Consider the following 12,259-nt stretch of genomic DNA (forward strand, 5'->3'; position numbering starts at 1 on the left):
ACAAGGTGTGAAGAGAACTGAGGCAAGCAGAATCATGATGAACTCTCTGCAACCTCCCAGCTCTTTGCAAGCTGGATCTATACAGCAGCTCCCACCCATTGATATCAGCACTTCATGGCTTAAATAATTCAGCAGAAAATCATGGTGCTATACCTGACTCTCTGCAGATACTGTACTCCTGGTATTTGATTATGATGAGGAACAGCAGCTGCAAAAAAACAACACATCCACCAGGTAACATGGAGATTAATTAGGAGGAACACTAAAGGCTAAACAGAAAGCAGGTACAGGTAGTGCGTTTCATGATTACGCATTGCTTCTCTTCCATAAAGTTTACAGTTTTATATTGATAAGACAAGGTTACAGTGTACTGCTGCTTTGCATAGAAACTTACAGAAATAGAAATCAATTACTAATTATCATTAATGACATTAATCTCCTCAATCATATCAGATATAATTTTTAAGCTAATGATTTGTTTTAATGTAACGCATGTTGGAAAAAAGCATCTGAGGCAGAGCTCCTGAAAAATGTTTCACATTATGATCAGCGTTGGGCTTTTTGCTTGTAATGGATGTTATAAGCATCAAGATGTTTTTTTTAGGAGACTGCATCCGAATGAGAGACTGTAGAGTAATGAACAGTGTCTTCCCTGCACAGCGTCACACTGTCAGTCTGTTGAAGTTGTGGAGAAAAAATGGGTAACATCAATAAGTCCGCCCCATTATGAGCATGTTTTTAACAGTGTTTTTTCCCTCCTACAACATGCTTTATAGATCTAGTCTCCCCTGGGATTAAACTGATTTTTCATGAACATGAAACAAGAGCTGTGGTGAAATATCAAAGAGCATATCTGAATCTGAGAGACAAGAGATGAGCTTTGTGAGCCAAATGTGAACATGAATATGGGTCTAATGGACTGCAAATGACACCACTGCTTTAGAGCAGAAACGTGTCTTCATGCGTGCAGATACTGGCAGAAGCAGTTAAGCAAACTAGCTGATGATCTGTCCTTAGTGTCCTTTAACCCCATTGTTGTATGGATGGATGTGCCCTCTTTGAGAAAAGAGGGCACAAAACTGTGTTCCAAAAAGAACAAATGCATTCTCAGAACTCAACAAAATCACATAATGATGTCGGGAAAGAAAATGATGGAACAAAATAATTGCTCATCGAAGACAAAGTACAAAACAGTGCATCAAACAGGCATTGATTTAGGAAGGTAAAAATCGAATAAAAGGTTTGTGAGTTAGTTTAGGCTGCCCGCACTGCTCCATATCTTGAGTTTAGTTGTTGTGACCTTTTCCCCCAGCTTACATACAGCAACTGCAATTCCTATCTCTGCTTATATTTTTCACATATATTTTATTACATAATGAGGTGGTCAACCTGGACCCTGGAACACAATGTATGCAATGCATCTGGATAATAAAGAAAAGCTGCAGTACATCAATTTAACATGCAGAGATACATTATTTGTTTTATAATATTCTCATGAACTACTGCACTTATTAAATAAGGAAAATGCTGATTGTATCCCATAATTGTCACTGATTATCATTGCGTTGGTGCAAAAGGTTTGAAGGTTTTCTATTGTAAAAATACTTTTAGAGGAAGTTCTTTCTACCTTTTTTTGACCATTGCTTCGTAAAACAGACAGATCAAAAAGAAATGGCGATGAGAATCTAAGCTCAAAAGTCGTCTTATGAAGGATTTAGAGTTTTCAACCTAGCATTCATTAATCAAACAGAGCTGGCCGAAGTGTCACCTGAGATGCGGTTGAAAGCGCTAAATCAATAGCAAGGGGACCTTTGAGCTTAGATTTTCTTCACCTTGTATTTTTTGCAAAGATGCATTGAACATCTATGAACATTTTAACAAATATTCTTTACCCCAAATATAAACAAATAATACATTTCCAACCAATTGTGCAAATCAAACAACTTTGACTTTTATTCAATGCATGTAAGGACATCAGAGATGCATTTTGAAATGAACAAGAACATGGTATTAATCCAGTGCAGTTGAGACAAGACTTTTTTTGAACTGTCAGCTGGTTCATAAATTGTTCACCTCCATGTGAGATAAGGCCTCAAACTGACTCCTCAGACTGTAGTGACTCTCATGACCAGCTCTCGTGTGCTATTGCTGGGTTGGCTGCGGACCTCTGGCTGCCTGAGGTGGCTGAGGAGGTGGAGGATGTTGTAGGGACAGTGTTGGTCTGGCACTGTGTTGCCGCTGTTGGGGTCCACATGTGTTCCCAGTCCTCCTGCAGCCGTCACCACGGTTGTAGAGGTGGAGCCATCGGCTGTCGAGGCCACCACCATCAGTGAGGAGGTGGAGGTGGACACTCCTACCCCAGTCTGATAACCTGGACTGCGCTGTGACAGTGTCCTGTCCACAGTGCCGTTCTTCAGGTCATCATTGTCCATAGACTTACTATAGTTCAGGACCTTCCACTGCTGGTTCACGGCCTGCCAGCGGTGGAATATACGAAATACAGATGGTCCCTCGTGGACAATTAGTGCTGTGGAGATCAGAGCATCAATTAGACAATGTCACTGCCTGGCAGCAGTCTCAATGACTCCACAAAGTGAAATATATCTCTGCAGTGGTAGATTCACTGTGTTAAAATATTAGCTGAGGGAATAGCAGAACAAAACAACTTATATTTAAAGTACTGCATCATAACCTGAGATATGATCTTCATTTCCTAGAAAAATTGTAGACATGGCACAACTTACGACACAGCAATCCTCACCACTTCTGGATTTAGGTTAGCAAAAATGATGCATCTGCTCTCTGGGGTTGTTCGATAAAATCTTATCACAGTTTAAAATTGCTTATTGATTTATGTTCATTGAACTCAGTATCTGGAAAATTGAAATCCACGTGCAACAAGAGCTGCTTGGACTCCAACATTTTACGGCTTTTTTTCAATTTGAAAGTAATATAGAGGGAAACACTGTACGAATGGGATGTTTTGCCTACTTAAGCTGAGCTGATTACCTTCTGTACAGTCATCGCCACTTCAGCTAGTATACAGAACTGTATCACCACATACAGCTAACAGATTTGAGTTTTTAAGGTCTATTATTACAGTTATGGTAGAACTTTGTCCTCTGATATAAGAAGCTACATACCGCTCTGTGCTGTAGCAGTCTGCTAAAAATGGACACTTTAATAATTCCCAACCTTTTCTATATTTACAGAATTTATTGATAAAATCCTGTCTGCTCTTCAGCTCTGTTTCTCTCCCACTCCAACTTGGTGGATAAGTGAAAGTCAGGTCTTTGTGTCTGCCTGGTGACAAGTTAATCTCTTTAAAGTGCAGAGATAATGACTCCACAGTCAATCCTCGCCACCATACCGGAGACAATCAATCTCCTCTTCCTCTTATCCTGCTGTCTACTGCAGTGGCAGTAAAGAGTTTTCTTTAGACGCAGAGTAGGGCGTTTCATTCCATGGCCATAGCAGGAAAAACAATCAAGAGGAAGACAGCAGGCTTAAAGCGGGTGCTACAAACTTCAATCTGGACACCCACACAAATCCAGAAGATGGTTAAAAATGCGTTGATGCACCTTTTTTCTGTTGCGTTATCTCAGTGCACGATGGTCATCAGAGTAAATTATAGAGTGAAACACATTTCAATATATGCCATAAAAATCACTGCAGTTGCTGAATGCTGAATGTTAAAAAGTTGAATTTATGTTTAATTAATTAAATAAGTTTTGACTGAGCATTTCATCACATTTAATATAGTAACTGTACTGAATAGTATACATATTAATAAAAGTGGCAAATAATCATGTGTGTAATTCAAATATAAGCCAGTGAACCATGACAAGACTCATAAATTGATATGAAGTAGTATGTGGTATAGATTGATTATCGATAATGTAAAACGTTCCAGCCACAGCCGGCGGGAGTAATGAGTGACTCTACTGAAAACCTTTGACATTATGTTTGCTTTGCCTGTTGAATGCATAATGTACCACACTGAACACATTAAATATCATTCTCTGTCTTAAAATGCACAAATCAATTCCAAGAGGAATTATGAGGTTTAAAATTGTACTAAACAAGTAATAAACTAATGTGACATCTAGCACCTCACCGATGCAGACGATATCCATGAAGCCATACATGCCGTAGCAGATCTGGAATAGCAGATCTTGTCGCTGCCAGCGGGCTGACGGGCTGAAAGACGACCACACCAGCCAGGAGATACTGGCCATCAGGAACAGGGAGCCCAAGATGGCTGCTGCTATTTGCACTTTCTCTATCACTGTCAAGGAGATGGCCTGCCACTGCAGGAAGACACAGACCAGTACATTTCTCTTTTAACTTTACTGAGTACTTGGAAAACACTAGGGACAAAAACAGGAACAAATCCATTGAGAGTAAGTGACAACAAGAGAAAGACACAATCAATGGGCACAATCACTGATTAAAAAGCATTAATTAAAAGATTCACACTTCAAGTTCAGGTACATATGTGTATGCAACATATGAATTATTCATATCTGTCAATTTGTTTAGCACTTCTATATATGTCCACTCACAGAAGTCCCTATCATACCACCAAAGTCTAAAACTGAGAGACTGCTCCTGCTATATTTCTGACTTTGAGATCAGAGGGAAAGCAAACCTTGTTTAATTCAAAAACGTTCCTTTTTAGTTGAATTCCTCGGTTTATGATCACAGCGTTACTAGAGCTTCAGTCAAGACAGTGTAATTCCTGAGAATGGTGCTTTGTCCCAAATAAATGTTGATGTGAAAACCAAAAATGCATCCAAATGAGTCCCAGCGGAGAAGGGTCTGGGGCTATCTACCCCGATGCTCATAAACCCCAAGTGTCATGGTAAAACAGACATTTTGGAACTCAGCATTTTGAGCTTTTCATTGGACTGTTAACTTGCCAGGACCTCCTATTTTCAAGAACCTGCAATTTGTCAATATTTTCATGCACAGTGATAAAACCTTGACTTCGGATTCAGCTCTTTTCTCTTTAAATGTCTCCAGTGCTGCCCTTTACACCTACAGCTCACCTGAAGTGGGTTCTTGGTGCTGATGGCAATGACCTGATATTTGTAGTAGCAGAGCTCACAGGCCCAGGATCCTCTCTCGCTGATCCATTTGATGAGGCAGGGGTGGTGGGTGCAGCGTACTGACCCACTGCACCGACATGGGCTCAGGAGCTCCCCCTATGGGAGAGAGCTAATCAATACCAGCAACCCAGGACCTGAGTTTTTCATAATTCAGCTTGTTTAAATGCATGCATCTATATTCAATATTTATACTTTCAGTGGATATTTTATTCAGGCAATCGGTGTTGCTGATGTTGAAACATGAACCTTGCTACCTGTGCAGCACTGTGATGTAAATGAAAAAAAGTACTGCTCTCATATAGGCACATAGAAGGCAATGAATTGCGACAGACTACAACAAGAACATTGGTAACCTTTTCGCTTCATAATATTGGACTCAACACTAACAGGATTCAGGAGAAATATCTCCCAAAAACAATCATTGTCCACCTAATAATCCCTTGTTTTCTCACCGTATTTACTTCGCGCAGATAACCTTTTAATATGCAGTATACTGCAGGTTAAACTACATAAATATATATTTTTTGCAGTTCTTTGTGCTGGCTTATTGATTTTCTGAGAGCGTTGCATGCACAGTCAGGCAAGCATGCACACACACACACACACACACACACACACACACACACACACACACACACACACACACACACACACACACACTCAGAGTACACAGCACTGTGCAGTCACATTGTAGCAGAACACCAGTTCAGGTGTGAAATGAAAGCTTTGCCTTACACTGAGTTGACAGGCAAAATGCTTGACTACTAGTACGGTTGAAAAGTGGAGGATTAGTCACAGAAGCTTTTATGAAAGAGCAAACCCCAACAAAGCTATAAAAATAGTGCCATAAACATATACTGTTACTGCACCTCTTAAATTGAATGTGGCTGTCACATATACATGAATATTCTTTTGTAGTTTTAAATAGTAATTTGTAAATAGTGAAGGTGAAAACACTTCATTTTCACCTTCACTATTCCTTCCTCCACTTTCTGCTCTCAGTTCCTTCTCTGCCTGCCCATGATCTTTCTTAAAGAAGAAAATGTAAAAGCTTGAGTCTGGCTGTCTTTCAATCTAGTATTTATGAGTATGTTTTATGGATGTATTGTAAAAGATATGGTGACTTGTCATACTGGTCATCTTGAAATGAGTCAGTCAGGATGTTGGTATAATTGAGGGCATTTCAAGTTCCTTGGTTCAGTCTGGTGATGGGTACATATGACTGATTTCACTGAAAGGCAGATTAACTATACGCTTATATAGTGTGGTTGAACTCTAGGCTGCAGCAGCTTAGATCTTAAAGAGATTGTTTGAGTAGCTGAAAGAAAACCAGACCTTCACTTCAGCACCTCAGAAGCTGGAGTAGAGATCTGTTTTTAAGAAGCATTTGATCAGAGCTATATCATCAATTTACTCCTGAAGAGGTGCTCAGGCTTGACAACTCCAAACCCATCAGCTAAAGTGATAATATGAACTTTACTAAATTTGGTATCATAAGGTTTTCACTTAACAGCAATATGTGCTCAGCCGAACCAGATATTATTTTTAAGCCGTATCCAGCCTGAGGATGTGAGATTTATAATCTCTCACCCTGGGCCCCAAGCTCATTAAAATATATTACTAGTCTTGTCATATTGGATAGAGATAACCCAAAAGATATAGGCTGGCCACCCTTTTCAGGTCCTGACCTATAAAGTACTTTGGATCCACTAAATTCTAAACAGGACTTTCTTGTATAGATGTGTTAATCTTAATGGGACTGAACAAAAAGCCTGTAGTGAATGAAAAAATAAATTAGCCAACCACCTCTGCTGCAAGAAAGCTCTCCACCTCTCTACGCCGCGGCATTCAATTCCTAAGCCACAGTATTGTTAATTCGATATTAGAAATCCCCAGTCCCTGTCTACCATCAATATGGCATGGAGATGGGGGGAAGAAATGCAAAACACTGTGAGTTTCTAAATTATTTCTCCAAGGCATTATTGTGCTGACATCTCTGACAGACGGAGCAGCACCCTGGTCGAGGAGAAGGGAGGGAAAATCAGGGAGTTCGAGGAGAAAAGGCCCATCTACAGATGGCCAGGGTGGGAGTGTATTGGCAGGAGCACTAGAACACTTCTGCCGTGTCCAGTGGGACTCAGACCGCTCACTGTGACTGGCCTGATTGCAGCCAAGAGCTGAAACCTAAATCACTCCGGTACAACTGAGGCTGGAGAGAGAGCAAGAGAGACTGATAACAAACGTGGCATTACAGCCCACACGTACAGAAAGTGATAACTAAATGTCCTTTTGTTGATCAAACAGCAATGGTCATTAAAAAAAAATCACAATAGAACAATGTATCAAAAACATGATTGGTCTGATTGTTTTGGCCGTGTTATTGCATTTCTCTCTGCCGCATGATCCTAAAAACACCTCAGTGCACCTAATTTTCTCATAAAAAAATTGGACCCACTCCCAATGTATATAAGGACATGAAACTACATTTCAGACGGCTATTCACCGTTCTTTAGCGTCTGGAAACAATGCAAGTGAACTCTATTAACTCTACAGAGGGTGAAAGGAAATTGTGGTATAATAAACTAGCTTCCAGTGGCATTCAGTCCACAAGCATGGATTTTAATATACCTACAATACTGCAGTCATTTGAAAAACTGCTTAATATGCACATTTTAACCACATTCAACAAGTTAGAGGGAAAATAATTACTGAAAAATGAAATGTCATAATTATACATAATTTCACATTTATGCATATTTACCTGTTATGACTCATAAAACAAATGATGGGGGACGTTCCACTCATTGATTATTTTACAGCTAATGGCCCGTTAAAAGTAATTGAATAAAAGAACAACCATGATTTATAATTAAAGTTCATGAATTCACAGCTCCTGTCTATAGAATAGACTTCAGCAAGGATAAACTATGTTGTGCTGCGTGCTTGTGTAACTTGTTAATAACCCATTGCCAACAAATGGAAGAGGACATTTCCTTTGTTCATATGATGAAGTACAGAGGCGTAATGCCTCTGCACTGTGGGGCCATATAGAAAAAATGATGCTAACTTGACCCCTCAAGGTTTCTTATTGTGTCTCAGACAAGCACACTGTGCAAGTGCATTATCTGTGGTATGATTTAGGAGGGAAAGACAACATTCTTTCTAAGCAGCAGGGGCTTGCATATTCTCAACATGCAGCTCAAGTAAGGACAGTAGAAGCATTGGCCCCAAAGGGCACGTCAATGTAATAGTGCATGACAATTCAGGAATAAAGTATTCCCCACACACTGATATATTTCATTACTTTCCTTTGTAAATTACTTTTGAAATATTCTTTTTATAAGTTTGTGCATTACATGACTACCTGAACTATGGTACTATGATCTGAAGATATAGCAGAGAAATTGCTTATTATTTGAGGGACAAGATCAACTCTGAAAGCACAGGCTTGAATAAAACAAGCGCTCTATGAAGGCAAGCCGGTGCCCCGTACAAAACTTGTCGCTGACCTTTAGCTAAATAGCTTTAATAGATTGAAATATGTCTCCGGTTAGCTGAAATAATACATGAAGAACCTAGGGGATTGAGGTAAAAGATGCATGAGTGAGTGACATTGGCTCCGCTGTTCATTACATTGTGTGCGTCTGTGAATGTAATTTAACTCTATCAGAAGCAGTCTGGCTTAAATGATCTCTGAAAAAGTTACTGGTCTCTGTAGTCATTCCTCCACCATGAACATATCGCTTCATTGTACGACTCTATTGTAGGTGATGGGGGACAAAATCCACAGTGTATTTTCGGTGCTATCAAGGGGATATTGTCCAAAGCTGAAGTCTTTTAGTATTAAATTCTCAATTTGTGTTTCCTTGTTCCTCGTTTCCTTGTTGAATTATTGGGAAATAGTAGTACATACCAATACCTTTCAATGGTCATGCCAGTATTGTGTTATGTATTGTATTAAGGAAGATTTAGAAAGAAACATTTCCTCTCTTAAAAACAGAAGGACTTTGGTTGTGAATCACAAAAGGCAACTCAAAGAAAATGGCACCAAAAACACCGACAGAAATTCGATTACACAGACTTATTACATCATTTGATGTCATATTAAATCAGTGTACAATCATTTTTCAATGGTTGCCTCTGTCAGACACTCAAGGCCCTTTTCCAGTGCGATGCTTGAGGAAAGCAATGTCTCTTGCTCCCTTCTTTAGTCTGTCTTGAGTACCTCAGCCTTGGGGATGGAAATGTTTTTGAGGTGGATTGTCAGATCAGATACTGGCTGCCTCTGTCTATGTGACACACCGGAGGCTAAGGGAGAACAGTGGATAACTAATGTGTCCACTGCCTGTATCACACAGTGGCACACAGACAGTCAACCTATCTCTCTTTTCAAATGGAGAGTCGTGCTTTTTGTACCCATTTACACCTCAGCAGATCCATACCTGGACTTCACCCAAACCAACAGTGGAGATGACAAGAGAGGGAAGGCCGGTGATAGATAAGAACTTGCATAATGAAAAGATGGCATGAAATCAAGTGCTATTGACTAGCTGCAATGTTTCAAGGAAGCATCGATGAGATGAGTTGGAGGAGGCCATGGAACACTGCAAATTACAAAAGCGGTACTTTGTATGCACTGCAGAGTGTGCTGACTATCTGGAGTTTTTGAAAAAAAGAATTACAAGGATGAGGCCTTGTCTTCCAATCTCACAAGTAGACCCCATGTCAGTAATAATTACTAAGTCTGTGCTCAGGGGTGGAATGATGCACAGAACTGCTGTTGGAGTAATTAGTTGATGAAACATTGAGAGTTGCTATAGACCATACACAGTGCAATGGCCATGAAATGATATAAACCTGATGCTTGGGTAAAGGAAAAGCAACCATGAGCACAGACTGCCGGATAATAAGTTATGTTCTACACCTCAGTTATCATGCTTTACACTTTTTACTCCCGACCTCCATTACCAATTGGTGAGGTGTGACATATTCGTCAATGTGGTCTCAAAGACTCTGCCAAACACTGTAACAAATGTGTCAGCCAATTGCTAAGTGCATGCTTCTCTGATATCATTTAATAATATTTATTGTGGCACACCTTAGCCATCTTCTTTCAGATTTTTCCTCTCCTGATTGATGTAGTGTGACATTATCATCAATATGGCCCCAAAGATGGAGGCACGCAGTGTGAAGGCTCATCCCTTCTGTTCGGTGCCCATTCTTCTTTTTTTTTTTCTTTTTTTTTTTGCTGTTTCCAGGTGGTGCGTGTGAGTAGCAGAGTGAGAGGTATTATTCGATTTTTTCATGCATGTAATGCTTCGATATGAATTCACAGTGTTTGGCTGTAATGAGTTGGTACTGATTCTCTGTGTATTCTCCACATTTGTCAACCATGGGGCCAAGGTCTTTCATTATCCTCCCACTGCTTTAGCTGCCTTTTCAAGCCACGCAAAAAAAGGACAAGTGCAGGATGCAGTGGAATGCCAGCTCAGAGGGCTCTCGGCTGTGTGGATGCCCTAGTAAGACACAGGGAGTGGGTTTTCTCACTTTGAAAAAAAAGTTTGACCAGTGCATCCTCATGAAGAGGCTCTGCCAGGAAGAGATTTTTGGATTTAAATGGTAAACATTCCCATCACCTGGTCTGATCTATACTTGTTGGAGAGCGAGTTGAGAGATTCCAATTCAAACAAAACAAAACATCAACAGATTTCATTCAGATTTCAGACAGAAGTTGTATATAAAATCCTTTCATGGATCAGATCATTACATAAATATCTTATTTTAACCATTGAACATTTATGGGGAAAAATGCTTTGACTTACGTATTCCGGTCCCTGGAAGCAGATCCTGCACAAGGGAGTCCTGAAGCCGCTTTCCGTGTAGCTGGTGAGGGAGAATCTCTCCTCCAGTTTGCCCTTTGAGCAGTCGTCGGAGGAGCTGCTGCAGCCGCGCAGGGCCGCCGATAGCTCTGCAGCGTCAACCCAGCACGGTCGCTCTCCAGCCGATGTCCCGGTGGCCCCTGCTGCAGGTGGGGCAATCCGGTCCCCTGCGTGCTGATGGCTCCGCGTCAACGTGTTGTTGTTGTCGGGGACGGCGACGCCTGTTTCATGGCTTTCCGTACCTTGGACGCTCATGGGGGTCAGCGGAGGCAGCGGTGTCGGCGGTGTCGGTGCCCCGAGAAGGAGCACCCTCAGGTCACCGAGCAGGACGCAACAGCGGCTCTTCAGCATGCCCTGGCTGTGCAGCATCAGGCTGTATCCGGCCACAAACTCACAGCACCATGCGAAGGTGCTGGAAGACAACACGTCTTCATATGTCGTGAAATGGACAGTGGGGATGCGATTTCCAGTGTTTGTTGGGGTTTTAATCAGGTTTTTTAGTTTTCTATTTTGATATTCGTATATTCTAATTGAAAGTCTTTTATTGTCTTGCTACAAGAATGTAAAGCCAAAAGGCAAATAAATCCCATCGATGCAAACAAGTGTCTGAAGCCATTAAGTTCAATAAATGAAACCGCTAAAAACAAAAAAGAGGAAAGCCACATGTTAGATTGGAATAAGCATTCAAGTAATAAAGCTATGGCCACTCAGTTAATTGTCTGTCTGCTCTGTACAACATAAACTATCTAGACAGGCTTCTCCCTCCAGATTCACGAGTACACAAAGCAAGAATCAAATCTGCCTTTAGTACAAAGGACTGATACAGACTAACAAAATGTCAGCGCTCATTCTTTACAATTTAAATAGGCTTTTACAACAACATCGAAAGATTTTTAAATCATCAGAGCTCAGATTACTGTCGATGTCTTGGGTTTTCAAAGCAAATCAAGTCAATCGATGGCGTGCCATGAAGCAAAATCGGTCTTACCTGGCGAGCTACCCCGATTGCTATATACGACTCACAGTTTGAGGATTTTTTTTTTCATAAATCTCCTGCCAGACTGCAGGTCGCTGACAAGTCTGCGTGAATCTTACATCCCAAATTACCGAATCTCCATGTCCGAGGAACAAGCCGATGGGTTGAAATCCCTCCGTTAAAATCCAACACGATTGTCGGACTGTCCTGCTCCGGGTGAAAGCATCCGTAGCCCCGGATTCTCCTGTGATCATTGGCTGCTGAACTGGTGCTGCAGATTCCTGGGACAGCTC

General features: G+C 40.9%; 1 protein-coding gene across 1 annotated transcript; it reads right to left on the bottom strand.

Moving 5' to 3' along the window:
- Nucleotides 1-485: 485 nt before the first annotated feature.
- marchf4b (membrane associated ring-CH-type finger 4b) lies at nucleotides 486-12,252 on the bottom strand. The gene is made up of 5 exons (XM_068703409.1): nucleotides 11,979-12,252; nucleotides 10,934-11,627; nucleotides 5,052-5,207; nucleotides 4,118-4,310; nucleotides 486-2,527 (listed from the first exon to the last, which is right to left on the bottom strand). The coding sequence occupies exons 2-5, from the start codon at nucleotides 11,357-11,359 to the stop codon at nucleotides 2,106-2,108; spliced, it is 1,197 nt and encodes a 398-aa protein (XP_068559510.1). The 5' UTR covers nucleotides 11,360-11,627; nucleotides 11,979-12,252; the 3' UTR covers nucleotides 486-2,105.
- Between the last annotated feature and the right edge of the window lie 7 nt (nucleotides 12,253-12,259).

Source organism: Cebidichthys violaceus, unplaced genomic scaffold, assembly GCF_023349555.1.
Source record: "Cebidichthys violaceus isolate CVI_PGR_0920_01 unplaced genomic scaffold, fCebVio1.0.p SCAF_11, whole genome shotgun sequence".
Lineage (NCBI taxonomy): Eukaryota > Metazoa > Chordata > Actinopteri > Perciformes > Stichaeidae > Cebidichthys > Cebidichthys violaceus.

Excerpts from the sequence above, each read along its gene's own strand:
- marchf4b (XM_068703409.1), bottom strand. The coding sequence starts at position 11,359 with ATGCTGCACAGCCAGGGCATGCTGAAGAGCCGCTGTTGCGTCCTGCTC. Across the intron at positions 5,208-10,933 it reads GCTTCCAGGGACCGGAATAC|GGGGAGCTCCTGAGCCCATG; the intron begins GTAAGTCAAAGC and ends TCTCTCCCATAG. Across the intron at positions 4,311-5,051 it reads GCACCAAGAACCCACTTCAG|TGGCAGGCCATCTCCTTGAC; the intron begins GTGAGCTGTAGG and ends GTCTTCCTGCAG.